This window comes from Pundamilia nyererei, unplaced genomic scaffold (assembly GCF_000239375.1).
Source record: "Pundamilia nyererei isolate P.nyererei 1_Seehausen unplaced genomic scaffold, PunNye1.0 scaffold00022, whole genome shotgun sequence".
In the NCBI taxonomy this organism is placed as follows: Eukaryota; Metazoa; Chordata; class Actinopteri; order Cichliformes; family Cichlidae; genus Pundamilia; species Pundamilia nyererei.
In genome coordinates, this window is record NW_005187423.1 from 3609404 (window position 1) to 3627103 (window position 17700).

The 17700-nt window shown below is 41.8% G+C and overlaps 1 protein-coding gene across 1 annotated transcript in view; it reads left to right on the top strand.

Moving 5' to 3' along the window:
* Nucleotides 1-17700, top strand: part of arhgap10 (Rho GTPase activating protein 10) — a 51393-nt gene that overhangs the window by 31289 nt on the left and 2404 nt on the right. Inside the window, exons 18-22 of the mRNA XM_005726959.1 lie at nucleotides 1145-1304; nucleotides 3605-3746; nucleotides 8538-8703; nucleotides 13624-13725; nucleotides 15146-15237. Of these exons, the coding sequence (XP_005727016.1) occupies nucleotides 1145-1304; nucleotides 3605-3746; nucleotides 8538-8703; nucleotides 13624-13725; nucleotides 15146-15237 (662 nt within the window). The remainder of the gene's footprint in view (nucleotides 1-1144; nucleotides 1305-3604; nucleotides 3747-8537; nucleotides 8704-13623; nucleotides 13726-15145; nucleotides 15238-17700) is intronic.

The following is a 17700-nucleotide window of genomic DNA, read 5'->3' on the forward strand; positions in this document are numbered from 1 at the left end:
GTCCTTTCCTGACATGGAAAACATTGTACAGTACATGGATATTGGGTCATGTTTGCATTAGTATTCCCCCTGGGTTAATTGAGAAATGTAAGAATGACAAAAAGAGACAGCATACGCATGCATAGTGTGCATAATGTGCTTCAAGACTTGTTGCCCTTGTGCCCACAAGCATTGTCAACAGTGACACTAGAGTAGTGTAACTTCACTCTTTAGTTCCATCTGTCACTGTCACTAGAAGCAGTGTCCCTGTGTTTTCGGGCCTGTGTGTGCTTCAGCTGCCCCTTTACTGAATAAGGAATGGCGATTCTAGATGACAACAGCAAACATTCAAACCTTTCAGTGAGCTGAACAAGATTTGCAGTCTTAATCGTGTGTTTCTATCTGCTAATGTGACTGCATGCAGTTTAGACTTGTGTTGTAGAGAAAATAAGTAAAAGTCACACACGCCAAGTTGGTAAGATTGCAATCGCAACTGTGGCCAGGGCGCTCATACAAACACGAAGCTGACAAGTTCAAACACCATCAGATTAATGGGAAGGAGTGCATGTCTGAAAGGGCAGATTGGCATCATAATGAAATTACAAATACAAATACAAATAACAAAGGAGGCCCCGCAGCTGAAACCCTATCTCAAGCGAGAAACGTTTGGCTTTTAAAACTACAGCAGTTGGTCTCCTCAGTTACCAGTCACAGGAGAGATGCTGGAGTGCAGCAATAAGCATTGGCCCTGTCCTAACTTTTTGGGATTTGTTGCTGGCATCAAATTCATTATTTTACATTGGGTTTAAAAATGTCTTTGAACTAGCTATTGCATAGGCCACCATCTACTAATTTAATGAGCTGGAAGATGAGTGCATCCAGATCTGGGTGGTTTACCACCTCCAGTTTTGAAGGGTAGAAAAAACTTGTCTTGTGTTCAAGGGCTGTTTTTCAGCCAGCGACTAAGCCTTTATTTAACATTATTTTTGGATTCCCTTTTTCATCTGCTTATGTAACTTTTTGGGGGGGAGGGGGAAATAATGACCCATTACAGTTACGCTACTGGAGCTCTGCCCTTTTTTATTCTTGGACTACCCTGTCTTTGTGAAGTTAAGTTGTTTAGTTGAAATTAAGCGGCTATAATGTGAGTGGTTATTTTCCCCAGCGTGGCGGCACACAGCAAGCAGAATCTGATGACCATGGCCAACCTGGGCGTGGTGTTCGGACCCACATTAATGAGGCCACAGGAGGAGACTGTCGCCGCCATCATGGACCTTAAGTTCCAAAACATTGTGGTGGAAATCCTCATTGAACACCATGAAAAGGTAACACACAGACTTTATAATCTATCATATGCCTAGTGGAGTGCACTCTATAGACTGTATAAGTGTCTATGGGAATATCCTTCTATTGTATTCTATTGACTTTTTTTGATTGTACACACATTAACTGCGTTGACTCTTCACATTGGATTCATCCTGCGAGTGCAACATTTTCTATACAACTGTTTTGCAATTCGCAGTCCACAACTATATTCACTAAAACCTAAGCACTGTAGGCAGCGCCAGGTAACAAGTGACAGCACGAAATGAAATCTGAGGTGACATGACATCAGTAAGCTGCTCACAGCACCTTGTTGTTTACCTACCTATGTGGTGCATAATTACTCGAAACTGACAGATTATAAATGTGCTAGTGCAGCAAAAAATGTGTTTGCGAGTCTTTTTTGGAACGGGGCGCTTTATTACTGTTAGAGGTTTTGTGTTTCGCTTCCTAAATTATTATTTGGTACTTCTCTGCTGGAACAGAAGTGCACGTACTGTACTATGTCTGACAGAAGAGTTTCATCTGGATCGAATAAGAGTCTCAATTAGGGGAGATGTGATGCTCTTTTCTTCTGCAGGTATTCTTGTTTTTGGTGAGGGTGGTTTATACGTGTGCATTGAAAACCTTTTTTTGCTTTCTTGAGTAAGTGTTCTGGCAAAAACATGCATCATACTAGATGATGGGGTAATTTGTGGCTATTGGAAGCTTTTCCGAGTTGACATAGAGCTCAGATAATGAAACATGCTCGGACAGAATACCCTTCACCCAGTTATTGAGGCGCAGAGAAGCTCGATGTTAGTTTAATTTACATATTTTTGTGTGGCTCTCCAATAGGGGGAGCCCTAAGTGCTTCTACCAGAATCAAACACATGGTTTTCTCTTCAATTTCAGCCTTTTGATTACTCCGTAGATTGTTGCACACATTTTATTACATTCAGAAAGGCCTGTCTGAATGCATTTATTTTGGTTGTGAGTTGTTTCATAACCTGTAGTTCACAGGATCATGTAATCTCCCCCAGAATGTCATTAATCGGTGTCAATCCTCAAACGGGGATAATTCTCCGTGTCAGAAGAGAAAAAGGTTTGAGATTAGTTTTCTAATCTGTTTGGAGCAGAGCTGCACTCGCTGCATAGAATCAGATGAAACCGGGAGCTCGTCGTGTTTATGTTCCTTCCAAGCTTCATTAAAATGAAGAAGAGGCGTGTTGCGAATAATGTCTCCACCCAAACTCACAAATCTAAAACGGGATGTGAGAAAATACAGAAAAAACAACACCAGCCAGCCCCGCGCGCACCGCTAGTGTCCTTAGACTACCTAGAGGTATCCAGCACTGGCCGGGTGATAAAAGATGTAGTGTTAGAATGCAGCAAGAGCATTTTAGAAAGTACAGCATGTTTGAGCAGGGGAAAAGTTGAGCAGACAGACAGACGGGCATTAACTTCCCTCACAGCTGAGTCCCACTCCAGACTGTTGATACCCCCAGATACCAACAGTAGACTCTGCTTTACATTCACCTCCATCTGCAGAGAGAGGCGAGAGGGGAAGAGAGAGGCAGCACAAACTCTCAGCCATATCAGATTTCACACTTTTTCTATCTGCCTCTCTCCTACAAACTTTTTCTCTCATGCCCCCACCCCCCCTCCCCCTCCTCTATCTGCCTCTCCGTTCACACTCTCGCTCACTTTCTCTCTCTCCTCTCCTCTCCCTTCCCTACCTCCCTCCTCTCCTCATCTGTGATCCTTTCTGAGGCTCTGCTGAGACTTCCTCTTCTCTGCAGCCCTATTCTCTTTTAACTCCACATCTGAAGTTTATATGTAAACACGGGCCCGGTGTAAACAGGCTTTGCCAGTTGGCCAGTCCTCCTCAAGTCCAAACCTTGTTTATTTGACTTTGAGTCAATTTTTTTCGGAGGAAAAACGTCACCTTAACTTAGCCCTGGATTTCTAGATGGGGAAGTGATTATTTATTTATTTAGTTATTTTTTAATTTTCTGGCCACACACACACACACACACACACACACACACACACACACACACACACACACACACACACACACACACATGCGCACGAATCTGTTCACATGCAGTTTTTAGGGTCCAATCAATGAGCAGCTCAACTTTTCCTAGGAGAACTTGCTGCTGCTGCAAATATCTTTTTCCATCCACAACTACATAAAGAGTGTGAGTTTTTCAAAACACATTGGTTCAGTTGAGGACATGCTGCAGCTCAACAGTCTAGGAGTATCTGCATTGTGTATGCTGTGTTTTGCTACAGACTTATTCACATGTGTATTCAGATCTTTACAGATGCTCCCGAGTCATGCCCTCTCTCACCTGCTGCCCCAGTGCTCTGTGCTCCCACGAGGCAGTCCAAGAAAATGAGTCGACAGAATCGGCCTTTGGCTGTCTACAATCCGCAAGCCCTTGACATTCAGAATGGTAAGAGATGTACAAGTTTGTACCTGTATATTTTCACATTTCTTGGTGTGTTAAATAAAAGGTGTTGTGAATGTGTTTAGGAATTTTTTTTTTTTTTTGCTCTGGAAGTTCAAATGCTCCTCACTTTAGCTGTAAAGCACTATAGTGATTCAGCAAGCATCTCACTTAGCATTTATTCATTTGTAGGGCCCAAGAGGTCTTAAGTGGCAACAAGTGAGTAATACCTGCCCTGAGACTTTTAGTAAGTGCAAATGAACTGAACATAAATCTGTTATGTTGGAAAATATTATTTTACTTCCATTTCCATGTGCAGATATGTGGATACACCACACAGCAGCAACTCAATACATTTAGGCATGTAGATATGGTGAAGATGACCTGCTGAAGCTCAAACCGATAACTTTGATCGTCGCACGGTTGTCGGTGCCAGACAGGCTGGTCTATAGAATATAGCAAAGTATTTCAGAAACTGCTGATCTACTGGGATTTTCCCCACACAGTCATCTCTAGAGATTACAGAGATGAAACAAGAAAGAAACCATACAGTGAGGATAAAAATGTATTGTTGATGTCAATGGAGAATAGCCATACTGTTTCAAGCTGAGAGGAAGGCAACAGTAACTACTGGTTACAACCAAGGTATGCAGAAGAGCATCTCGGAATGCACAACTCAGTAAGTCATGAAGCGGATGGCCTGCAGCAGCAAAAGACCACGCTGGATGTCGGTCCTAAGCTACGAACAGGAAACCAAGGCTGCTGCTGGACCAAAATGGAAAACTATATAGACTTTGCCTGGTCTGATGAGTCTCGATTTCTGTTGCAGTATTCAGATAATAGGGCCAGAATTTAGTGCAAACAACATGAAAGCATAGAGCTGGCCTGGCTTGTATCAGTGGTTCGAACTGGTAGTAGAGCAGTGGTGCAGAAAATATTTTCTTGACACATTTTGGGCCAACTAGTACCAACTGACCATCATTCAAAAAGCCACTGTTTAGCTTAGTATGGCTGCTGACTGTGTCTATGCCTTTATGACCACAGCATGCCCATCTTCTGATGGCTGCTTCCAGGAGGATAACGCACCACGCCACAAAGCTCAAATCGTCTCAAACTGATTTCTTTTACATGACGATGAGTTCACTGTACCCAAATGGCCTCTACAGTAGGGCTGGGCCATATCATACCGTTCACGGTAATACCGGTATAATGTTGGGCAATGATAAGAAAATGAAATATCACGATAGATTATGGGTAAAACGCGCATGCGCAGTGCCTTTGTTTTCATACGCACATGGCGGAAAATGAGAAGGTCGAAAGCGGATCGTTGAATGAAACGGATGAACCAGAACTGGTTTGTAAAAATGCTGCAACTTCAGTGGCGTGGAACTGGTTTAGCTTTCGTCCGTCAGATACACAACAAAGCACTATTTTTGGTAGAGCATGCTAGCGGGCCGTCGTTATTACCGTGTTTTTTTGGAAAACACGGCACACTTAAAATCAATCCTTTGATTTTTCTGAAAATAGACAGAGCCCTATATAATCCCGTGTGCCTTATGTATGAATTCTGGTTGTGTTTACTGACCTTGAAACGATTTTATGTCGTACACGGCGCTCGAAAATCTGTCAAATGTTTGAGTACGACTTTGCTAAGCTACAAAGCCGCACCGCTTGATGGATTGTTGGAGCATTACGGCTATCATAGGCAGGTGCCTCGCGGAGTGATACGTACTGTGCTTCAACATAATATTACCGTATTGTGTGTGTATAACCTCTTTTTAAGTTTTGTGGATATTATACATGGTTATGCTGAGGATATGTCGGCCAATTTCCACTGGAAATGCCTTTTGGTTAAACTGTCAGCAAGGAATTTGCACTGTTACATTTTTATATAACTTTAATGCGCATAAAAAAACAGCTGCTTGTTTAAGTGAAAATATATTGATGGGGTTTTTTGCACAAATAAAGTTGTGGAGTTGTAAAGTATTTTGTCTAGTGTCAATTATATTGTCAGTTATATCGTTATTGCAAATTTTCAAATGTATATCGTGATAAATATTTTTGGTCATATCGCCCTGCTCTACTCTACAGTCACTAGGTCTCAGTTCAATAGAGCCGCCAATTTGCAGCCAAAAGAATTTTCTGCAAATTTGTGACACTATCATGTCAATATGGACCAAAACCCCTGAGGAATGTTTTCAGCACTTTGTTGAATCTAAGCAGCAAAAAATTAAGACAGTTCTGAAGGAAAAGGGGGTCTACGCTGGTTCTAGGTCTACACAAGGAAGCTGCCAGTTGAGATTCTGTTGAGGGGCAATTTAAAATCCAACATGTATTGTCTTAAAGAACCTGAAAAGGGAAAACTTTAGTGCTAATTTATTTTAGTGCTAATTTGTACACTCATACTCTAACATATTTTGTGCATTAATTATCATAATAGAGCGTTGCCAGGTTGTGAGGTGCACCAAGGAGGTTAGGCTTTATGTAATACAGTGTTGTTGAACAGAAACACAAAGTCAAAATATCCAGAATTATCATGAAGTCGAATCAGCATCTTTCTAATGGGCGGTTTAAACAAAAACTAAACATTATCACTGTCGGATGCATTCAGGCAACAATATTAGTATCCATTAGTTTGAGGTGGGTGTAACAAATAAACTGGCAACTAAGTGTATTTACCGCTGATCCCTGCTGAGCTCTAAATCACTCACTCTGTCTGTTCCCTTATGAGTGCTATGCAGAATAACAGTGTCTACAGATGACACACTAAACTTAATCACCTTCTTTGTCTAATACTGTTTGAAGGGATTTGCATCTGGGTCTTTTCTGTGTTTTTGTTTACTTAAAAATTTACTTTCTCTAAAGATTGACTGGGAGACTGCAGCATAAGAGAGTCCCACTCTGGTACATCAGGAGAGCTGGTCACCTGACCCACTGACCCAAACACTCTAACTCTAGCAGTTTCTGATCCACAGCCAGTTAAATCCCCCCCCCCCCCCCCCCCCCCCCACCCACACACACACACACACACACACACACACACACACACAATACCAAAGGAGTCTAAATCTGCTTACCAGATTGCCTCTCTTTGTCTCCCTTGTGCTAGCTTTTACTGTGGGGTATTTTAATATCAGGGATGAAAGGCATAATCCTTTTTTAACCTTTGTGTCTTTTATATGGGTCCCACATAATAAGAGTAAAAGCAATTTAAGAATGCTGAAGTGGGTAAGAGAGAGCAGTGTTTATGTATGCGTGTGACTCTTCTTATGATTCTATGTGCCGTGCTGGGTGTCTGATATCCTCGCAGATGTGACGGCACGCCATGCGTAGAGAGGTGCTTTAATCAGAGTATTTGTGTCAGGAAGCTTTCCAACAACTATGGTTTACAAGGCTCTTATTCTCAAGATGATTACAGATCACTTGCATGTTTGTTACTGATTTAATTAAAATGTAAAAGGTGCTAAAGATTTAGCTGCCAGTTTATTACTGTTGGGTGTGTTTTGCTTTTTTAATATTTATTTCATCAGATGTGATCTTTTTCTTAGAGCACTTTACAAAAAAATGTACTGTCAGAATCTGTAGATAAAATTATATAATAATGCATAAAATAAATTGAACTCATTCTCATTATAAAGTGGTCTCAAGTTTAATCAATAGATTTTTTTTTACTTTTAACTTTAACTTTTTTCCACTAGAGAAGCTTTGCATGATTTACAGTATAAATTAATCTTTGGTGCAGACCCTCAGGCCACCTTCTGTCTCTTACAACCAGATTTATATCCTGACATCACCACCTTCTAAGCAAACTTTCTTTTGGTGGGTTTCCACCTCTAAACAAAAGACTTGAACAGTAGGCTAGCAACAATATTCTGCTCACATCTAGTGCTGCGTATATGAAGCAAGTTGTAACAACAACTGCTTCATTTTTCACCATGACAATGATCCCAAACAGACTGCCGGCGCAGTAAAAGCATACTTGGATAGAAAAACTCACAGTGTAACACTGTTGGTCATCGATTGGCCTCCCCAGAGCTCGGGCCTCAATATTATTGACGCAGTGTGGGATCATCTTGAGAGAATAGTGCCAGCAGCCAACATCCAAAGAAGAGCTTTGAATGTCCTTCAAGAAGCCTGGAGAACTATTCCTGAAGCAGCTGCCTAAGAAAGATCAGGCTGTGTTCATAACAAATATTGACTTTCAAGTTCATTAGAAATGTACAAACTCTGTTTTTGGCCTATATATTGTACTTCCATGTATGTTTGCACATGTTTCAATAAATCACTGCACACATTTCCTATTTTATTAGCAAAATATAAAGAAATGAGGGTGGCTCAAGAGTTTATCACTGTACTGTACACAAAGCCAGTTCTTAGACATTTTCATAATTGATGTATTTATCGGGGGAGAGATAAATGTTGTATTTTGTGGTTTTGTTTTTTTTGTTTTTTTACATTTATCCTTTTGTGCCTCCCTCATCTCCTAAAAGCACAATCTTTACGTCACAGTAAAAGTGAAAAACAAGAGCTCGGCTCTCCCAGCTGTCTCTTAGGTTCCTGTCTATGACTTCGCAAGTGTAACGAACAACACAAACTTGGTTGTAAGTCTCGCCTGCTTTGACAGCAGTTTGATTTACAAAGTCCCTTGTTGATGCAGGATTGTTTTCATGTGTTGATAAATTATTCATCTGTTTTATCGTCGGCGAGCTTGAGCAGACTGAACCTTTTACCGTTGACTAAAATTATTTAAAAAGATGTAATTAACTCAAACAAACACATGTTAATTGTTTATCCCAGTGTCAACAGTGGGAGACGGTTCCAGCCCAGCTCCAGATGAGACATCAATGGGCAGCAATGAATCTGTATCATCGCAGTCATCATCAGCCTCGGCCTCAGAGGTGAATATGGAGAAGAGTGACCACGCCCCTCTTAATGCCAGCCTCTCCTCAGGAAGCAACTCCGGGTGAGTTCTTCACTAAGTCTCAAATCGATATGTCGCATGCGGGCGCTCAGAATGCATGTTTGTGAGGTGAGATCTTCAGCTATCAGGCCACAAATGAAAATGATTTCAAATTAGTAGTGCTTCACATCAAGTTATCCCATTCTCAAAGGTAAACTCTGTTTTTAATAACTAATGTTTGATTAGAGTGTTTTCTAATTAACTGGTCTTTGCTTCCAAAGCACAGCTGTTAGTCTGGTAATCAGTCTTTGGGCCAATTTCCTCTCACTTAATGTATTGATTCATTTAACATATGAATCGTTGAACTTCTCAGAAGTGTAGGGGATGATTCAGAGGAAAAGGCAAACTCCAAATAAGAGAGAAGGACATTATTTTAATTGTAGGCTTTTTATTCACTTGCATTTTGTATTGACGTGGTTACTGTGATTCTGTGAGAACCTGTTCTTATGTATATTCATATTCTTTTTAGTCTCTTGTTAGTGTTTTTGGAGCAGAAATCTTCCATTAAATCAATTGGATTTTAGGTTTTTTGTCTTCCAGTTCAAACCGGTGTAGTTTAATCAGACCATCGGGGATTCGATGCTCCCCAGTTTGAAAACGTCCTTAGAAAAGCACATCTTCTAGCAACATGTTAGCGTTTGATTCAGGGCACCGTTGGTCATCCTCAGCTGACAGAAAATTGAAATTCCCTTTCACGCCCTTTCAGTTTTGCATCATCTGGCTCGACAGTAACTTTGATGCACACTTGTGGAGTAAAATGAAGAATGAAATCCTTTGAATATTGGCGCACATATTTCAGCAAGAACCTGAGAATAGCGACTCTAAGCCAAAAGTCCAGCGACTTCTTCCTGTGGACATTATTAAAAAGGAAATTCATGTAAACACTTTGGGTTTCATTCATCATGGGAAGCAGTTGCACTTTTCTGCACTTAGCAGCTGCATCTCAGCTCCCTCTTTACAACTCTGGGCAAAAAGCATACTTGGCAAGATAAAACAATCATTATTAATAATGCACACTTACCTATTTTTGAACATTGTGAATCGTGGAAAACGAGCATCTCAGTTCTCGTGTGAATCACGCGTTTGCTAACCTGTAATGCACATTACGCAGTTGCCATTTTTGAGTTTAATTAAATAACAGATTATTCAAGGTAAAGTGGAATTAATTATTGGAGTGTCAGCCCCATTGTTCTTGCTATTACTCTTTTGTACTAGATGGGAAATGCATTAATAGCTGGAATGCATTGCCATGCCTCTCTCTCTCTCTCTCCCTCGCTGGCTTCTCCTTTCTGTCCTCACTGCTAAGTCCTTGGTCCTTTTTGTTGTTTTCAGCCTATGACTTGTCTTGAATGCTGATGTGAGAGATGAATTATTGGGTTATGCTGCAGATGTTAGACTCTCTGCTGTGTCATGTCTACACATTCACCTTGGAATAGACTTGTCTTTTTTCCCTCATTCACTGTCCCTCTCTCCTTTTCCATCAGCTTATAAGAGTTGTAAAATAAAAACAAATCCTCCTCACACCTTGACAGAGGACAATGTGATTCTTCTCTCTGTGACCTCTGTGGGTGCCTGCCTGCCTGTGAGTGTAGGCATGTTTAGTTTTTTTTCTAAGTTGCAGGATTAGACAGACAAGGCTCTATAGCCCTTATGTAACCAACTCTATTTTTTTTCCCCTGTGGGTATTTTATTTATTTATTTTTTTTGTGCTTTCCCACATATGTGGCATCATGTTGGAGGACGGAAGGAGCAAGCAGGAGGAGGTCGTAAATCTCGGCTCTTATTTGTTTGGGAGACAGGTGGCCGTGCGTTGGCCGTGTAAATCGTATTGACATTGGGGAGATATTCATCTTGTTTACCCTTATAGCCGCAGCCCCTGTCCCTTTATGAAGACTTGCGCCATATGTCACAGGGTGTCGCCCTGGCTTTGTTCGCTCATAAATCTTAGCATGTGAGATGGTAGAGACCTGTTAGCACAGCAGCTCTCTGGCGTGGAACCCAGGGATTCGGCGTGAGTCGTAGCCAAAAAGAGCAGTAGGGATGGCAATTGCTGCATTACTTCCAGCCACTCTCAGAAATGTGTTATCTGCTCTCTGGCGTGCTCAAAGGCGCACCTGGAAAGCAACATATTTTAGTCTCTGTCCTGCAGCATGGCAAAAATCTGCATGGTCATACAAAAAAAATGCATCCTGACTCACTGTATCATACAGTGACTCTTTGTGGGCATTTGCACGATTTATCTTCTCTGTCTACTTCCATGTCTTGCCTCATTTCTCCTCTTCTCCCTGAATTCACTCACAGCTTCTCCCAGCGGCTCGGTTGCCCGAAGTGCTGCCCAATGAGGTTACATTTTCTGGCCTTTTTTTTGTTTTGTTTTTTTGGCCTCCTTCTATCTCTGTGCTGCTGCCCCACCTCCAGCCCTCCAAGCCTCCCACTGGCAGACAGCTGTGGATCATAAAATGGTGGATCAGAGCTTATTTCCTGCCCACCCAAACTGGAGATTGCTGGGCGAGCAGCTCGGCTATAGGTCTGATCCCACTTTCTACTAGAAACAGTACTAAATCCCACCGCTGCCTTTCGTCCTTTGGTAGAAAGACGGTCGATAGCCCCGCTCATCCCCATGTTAGCTCCACGCCAGGATCAACAAGGCTTGGATCCTCCAGGCTGAAATTCCTGCAGTAATGAGAAGCAGCAGCCCTCTGCTGTGCAATGCGTGATAACGTGTGATAACCCCAATGTTTATAACGATAAACCAGAAGACCTCCAGGTGCTGTTCACTTTGAAATTCCGTGTTTGCAATATTGTTTGAGTTTGATATAATGATGCCCTTTAGTTTTTACAATATGCCCTCTGCTCAATATAATATACATACACATCCTCACAACTTGAAACTTAATACTCTTAAAGAAAACTCTTGTGATAAATATTACCGGCATCTGAAAGGGGATTTTCATCCAGGCCTTTCATGCACTGCATTTTCAAGTCCCTATTTACTGTATTTAATCATCTTTACAGAAAAAGCTTAGCTAGGCCTGTGACGGGTAAAAAACAACGAAGAGCAATTCATGCTCGATGCTATTTTTGCTGAAGAGAAACGGTAAACGATTTCCCTCGCTTTGGCTTAGCTGTAATTGTGAAAGCAATTTTTGGATAAATCCATTTACCTCTGATGTATTTAACAAGTTTCTAGGGCAACCATGTGGCGTTCCCTGATTTCCCTAACTGTTTATTCTGTTATTATTATTTAGATATCTGTTTATTTTAAAGATCTGCACAGAGCTGCATAATCCTCTTCCCAGCTGTGAGAAACAGTCAAACAGATCATTTAACTTTTCTGAAATATGTGGATGTTGACATTTTCTCCTTTCAATATCATCTAATTTTGGATATGGCGTGTATGCGAGTGAGTTCACCTGCTGGTGGGTCAAGTGTTGGCGCTCCTCGGCTCTCCTCTCTTTTGGCTTCGACCCAGGCGGACAGTGGTTGTGCCTGGGACCAGGTTAATGAGTGGATTTGCTGCACTGCAGCGCACTGTCCCCCATGCTGATGTGGAGCAGCTGAGCACCACAGTGGCCCCACACTGCTGCAGAGCTATAAATCACCCACAGTCAGGCCAGGCCCAAACAGAACAGCCACCGCTGGGGATGGACAAGAGCACTGAGAAAAGCAGGGGAAGAAATGAGGGAAGAAAGCAACTACGGGAGGCGAGGGGGTGGCGTGGGACGAAAACGTGAGCACAGCGCTGTGTTCACCTCCACCTATGTCCACATAACATCCCCAGCCATGTTCTCCCTTAAGGCTATCTCTCCCCCCACCCCTGCTAGTGCCAACGTAACCACTATTCACAACATCCTCTCAACCTCCAGCCCCTCCCCAGCTGCTCCCTCTAATTGCCTTTATTAACGTCTCTATGGGAGCGGCAGCTAGGAGCAATTTGCTCATTATGTGCTGTATTAGCACTGGCCCTGGGGCAGGCATGGAGCACAGAGGGATGCCTGGCTGAGACTCCTGCTCTCCTCTGCTGCACTCTCCCTTTATCAGGACCCCTACCTCAGTCCTTCAGGTCGGCCATAGACTTGTTGGCCCTGACAACGAGTGTAAAGCACAGCTACGACTGCAACAGATAAAACTACAGTCAACGTGTGACTGTGCAGAACCTGCGCTCACTACTGTAGGTACAGGTTTTACCAAGAAAAGAAAAGCATAATGGCTTGAGAACATCTTCACACAAAAATCAGCTCAAGATGGTGACGTTAACTAATTAAAGTTTTCCTTCTGATTTTGCTATATTGTATATCTAAATGTTATATTTAATGGAATCTGGTGAAATAAAATTAAATTGATCGGTATATCTTTAGTTTACACCAAGCACATTTTCCTCACAAAAAAATCGCATTTGAGTAAATAAACCTTTGAGTTCATATATTTCAATTGCATTTATATTATAATGCTGCGTGAACAAGAACATTAATGCTGGTATCGTGTTGTTTTCATGGAAATGTGTAGTATGCCAACATTACTGTATGTATAAGATGTCCTTAGCCTTAATCTGCATTCTTTTTAATGGCCAGCAGGGGGAGACTCTTCTAGTTGCAAAACCAAGTGATTGTACAGAAGCCTGTGGTTACATGAGTCTACTTCTCTTTTGATTTATGACCTCACTAAACGCTAATTCTAAGTCTAAATGTTTCGTTTTGTTCTTTATGGTTGGATTAAGAATTAAATAAACTATAAATTGTGCAATATTCCAGTCAGAGACTGGAACACACTTTCTCATAGTGTTCAAAAAACAAGTCGTCAGCGGCTAAAAATCCAAAAATCCAAAGCGGGAAACCGATGGATTACATAATGCTGACCATAATTTCAGTCAGCAGACGACACTATGGAATCTGTGGTGACTAAGCTGCTCTGTTTTATTTGCAGATCTGCCACAGCAGCAGCCTCCTGCTCTGCTCCTGGATCGTCAGGAGAGCGTCAAACTGTTGCTACCAAAGCTACTTCTGACAAAGAAAGGCAAGAGGAAAGGTAAGACAGGGCTCTTTGCTAGTTTCTTCTCTAATTTCGTAATTGCAGTTGGCCTCTCTTCCGTGCTGTTTTGTCTGAATTGTTCACTATCACGCTCGCATCATGTTTGAATGTCATGCGGAAAAATTCTTTCGCTCTCTTTTCCTGTTTTAAATCACTTCCTCCGTTACTAACTCGCTGCTCTTATCTTGCGTGTCTCAATCGTCTAGCATCAGCGCAGCTTTTCACATCAATATTTTCCTTCTTTTTCTTTTTAATGTTGTTCACTCTTTGTGTGATTTGGTTACCTTTGATGAATTGAATGCCACACAAGCATTGGCCATAGCAGCAACCTTCTCCTTTGTCAAGTCTCAAATGGTACCTTGAGAGAAGTGGATGGGACTGTGCACGCAGTCAGCCCATTGCACTGATCAATTGCCCTGCCTGCCTCCAAATAAATGCTCAGTTCATTCTCGGTGCCTTCAGATGTTGCTGAGGAGTATGCAAACAGCGTGGTAATTCTATGGGCAATCCATCAATGTTGTTTTCATCGAAATAAAAGTCTTCGTTTTTCCAAATGCGGTTCCACATGAGTGCATTCTTCCAATATTCTTCTGAATTCAGGAACTTGGCTGAGCATTGTTGTATTGACAACTCTGTGACCACAAACTTTTTTCAGTTTGTATATCTTCTTTCTCCTTTCTCATCCTACATTGTTGCCTCTCTGCAGAAAGAATATGAAATATTTATCAGGGCATCGTGCGTTGAAGGCACAATTTCTACATGGTAATGTTGCTGGCGTTCGAGATAACACTTTGCAATGGTGGGCAAAACAAGCTTTCTGTGGAGACGGTTTTTATGTTTTTGCCAACCGAATGGCATAAATACGTCTTTTTACTAACCTTTGCGGTGCGATGAATATGGTTTCTTTGACGGCGCTCTTTTACATCGGGCTGATTTAAAATGCAGCTTCTGAGCTCACAAATGGGAATTTAAAAGCCGAAGCGCTGCGGAGGGAGATTTCTTTTCTACCTGTGTTTGTGTGCAAACCTACTTTAGAATCCCCCTGCTACTTTTTAATTATCTCACCATAGATGGTTGTCTGCTGCGCAGACCTGATGTGTGCTTTCCTTTTTGGCTGTACAAAATCTGCTGCAAACAGTGCTGCATCCCATTGTGTCTGAGCACACACACACGCACATGTGCTTGTAGCTGTGTTTTGACTCGCTCCTTGGACTGTCTAGACTAGAGATAGGGCAAGACAAGGCTGTGTAGTGGCCCAGCTCCTCTCTCAGTACTTTTTTTCTTATTTTCCAACCTGGCCCATTTCTGCTGTTTCAGGCTAGTGAGTGAATGAACAAGCAGGCCCCGGGCCCAGATTGAACTGTGCGGTAATCCTTCCCAAAGCTCCGCCAGCTCACTGATTGCCTTCATTTTTCAGTGTCACCAGCAGGAAAGCCAGGGCAGTGTACCCATGTGAGGCTGAGCACGACTCTGAGCTCTCCTTCCACGTCGGCGACATATTCAACGGTGGTAAGTGTTATCGCCTACACCAGTCGCTCACTCAGAACCAGCCCTGGCATATTGGATTTGGAGGAAAACCGAACAGCCAATCTGATCTTCAATTGAACAGAGAGATGAGACAAGGAGGGGGGAGAACAGGGAGGGCTGCGCAGGAGACACAGATTTGGTCTGTGGTGTCTCTGAGTCGAAGCTCAACTGAGCTTTAATCACTCATAGAGGAAATGAGGATTTTTCGAGTCCCTATTTTTTATATTTTTGTGAGAACCCTCCTTTATGAGACACAGATAGTATAAAGTGTATATACTGAATTATGTACAAGCAAACCTGCTTGTGGAGATGCTTTTGATATGACCTAAGAATTTATTGGTTGTTATGATCACGTAGCTTTACATTTTTGCACTGTTTGAAATGGGTGCATCTGTATTTTAGTGTTGGTGTGAGGAGTACATGCCATTCAAAACATGATTACAGTAACAACACTTAATTTATTAGAAAGTGGATTTCTAAGTATTAAGAAAATAATAATATTTTAAAAGTCAGATTAAACCATCCTCTGTTTTATTTTTCTCACGTTTTAAATAACTATCTTGTTGAAGTTGTTTCTTTTGGATTTTAACATAAATCTCCAGTTATCCTGTTAAGAAAGTTTGGGCACATTCTGTACAGCTTTGTTTACTATCTGTGTGTCCTTCAGCACTTAATCTGGCTTCAAAGGAGGCGACTGACATTGTTACATAAATGTTACGTGCCGAGGTTTTAATCAACTAAACATCTACTTGCTGTGTCTTCAAAACCCTTGACATTTTGCTGCACTTCTATTTCTAAATGTATTTGTGGTCTTAAGTCAGCTGGAGCATAGCAGATGTGCAGAAGGTCAAGAGGTCTGACTCTTTACCAAGTCTGTGTATATGTGTGAAGACAAAGTTGACATATATTGATGTTTCCTAACCCTTAAAATTAGCAGAACATATCTGCATTTCTTATTTGCTTATAATTTATTCTCTTCGATTCTTCGATTCTTAGCCACCTTAGAGACCTAAAGTTTTTTGTTGTTGTTCCATTATACTATACAATATATAACAGTTCAAAACATAGTGGATGCAAACAGCCCTTTAACAACAGTCCTTGCACTGGAAGACAGGTCCCAGGGGCGGAGACATGGGGTGGCTTTGGCAATGAAAGCCTGAAGTCTTGACCCCCCTCTAGCCAACCCACGCAGTCAGTGGTGGTGAAGGGGGGGGGGGGCTACATTCACACTAAAAAGAACTGGAGTTATGTCCAGTTTGTTTTATCTTTCCAGCAGAAAGTTTTTGCAGAACTTTTCTCTGTGTTCCACGTTTCCATATTTTGAACACATTTTAGCATTATTTTAAAAGCATGAGTACGATTGAAATTGTTCTCATCCTATGAGTTTTATTGTCGTTTTTCAGTCACGCGACTGCTAAACACGTGACATTAACTTATCTGACATTTTGGACGTGTCACAATGTACGGTCAAGTAAACAAGGCCCCAGTCACACAGATCTAGAGATCAGTCCATGACCATCTGGCAACCGACGATTGTGAGTGGAAAATGTGTGTTGCCTCCACTTCCTTGCGATTGTGTTAGTTGCTAACAGATTGCTGTGGTGGCTGGTGGCTTGCATGGAACATGCCCAGCTTATCTGCAACTACTTTCTGCTTTTATTTTGGAGGCAACATTTTCTGTTTCCAGTTTGTATTGCACTTTTTCCAAGTTTTACTGCGACTTTGCTAGTAGTTACCTACCTTAGCCTACCAAGCACACTAAGGGCAACAATCTGCTAGAGACTAACACGATCACAAGCAGGTTTTTGGTGCAACACCTTCCTTGCAATTGATTTCATCAAGTGTTGGTAAACAGCTGCCAGAAACCACTTGTGAACCGGTTAGAGGTTCAGTGTGTCTTTTATATATATAATACACATTCAAGCTTCGTCTTCCGTCATACAGCTTCAACTCTCCCTGGTGTCTTCTCCTGAAAAATGAAGAAATAAGCCCAGAATCTTAGTTTCTTCCTCTTCTTGTGCAGAAACATCAGGACCAGCTCATCATCACTTAATGTCAGCTTAATTTTTTTCACGGTGCATTTTTTAAAAACTAATTTTCTGGAAAAAATGCAAGGTGTTTAAAGTGTATATGTTACACAGCAAGTCTGCATCTGGAAAATTGTGAATTTCTTGTCGCTTTTTTCCAATGCGCTCAGTTTGAAATGGTGCTATGATTTAAAAATGAATGTCATGTTGTTTTTTACAAGAGCTGACATGAGGGATTGGGTCCATAACCTCATCAGGAAAATGCTCACTCAAGTCACAGAGTAAGAGACCTGAGAGGCATGTTTTCATGGACTTTTATTTAGCTGGGCTTTTTTTTTCTTCTAGCCGCAGCTGGCGCCCCCTGCTGGTCGTTTAACTCATCGGTCCCCAACCTTTTTTGCGCCACGGACCGGTTCAT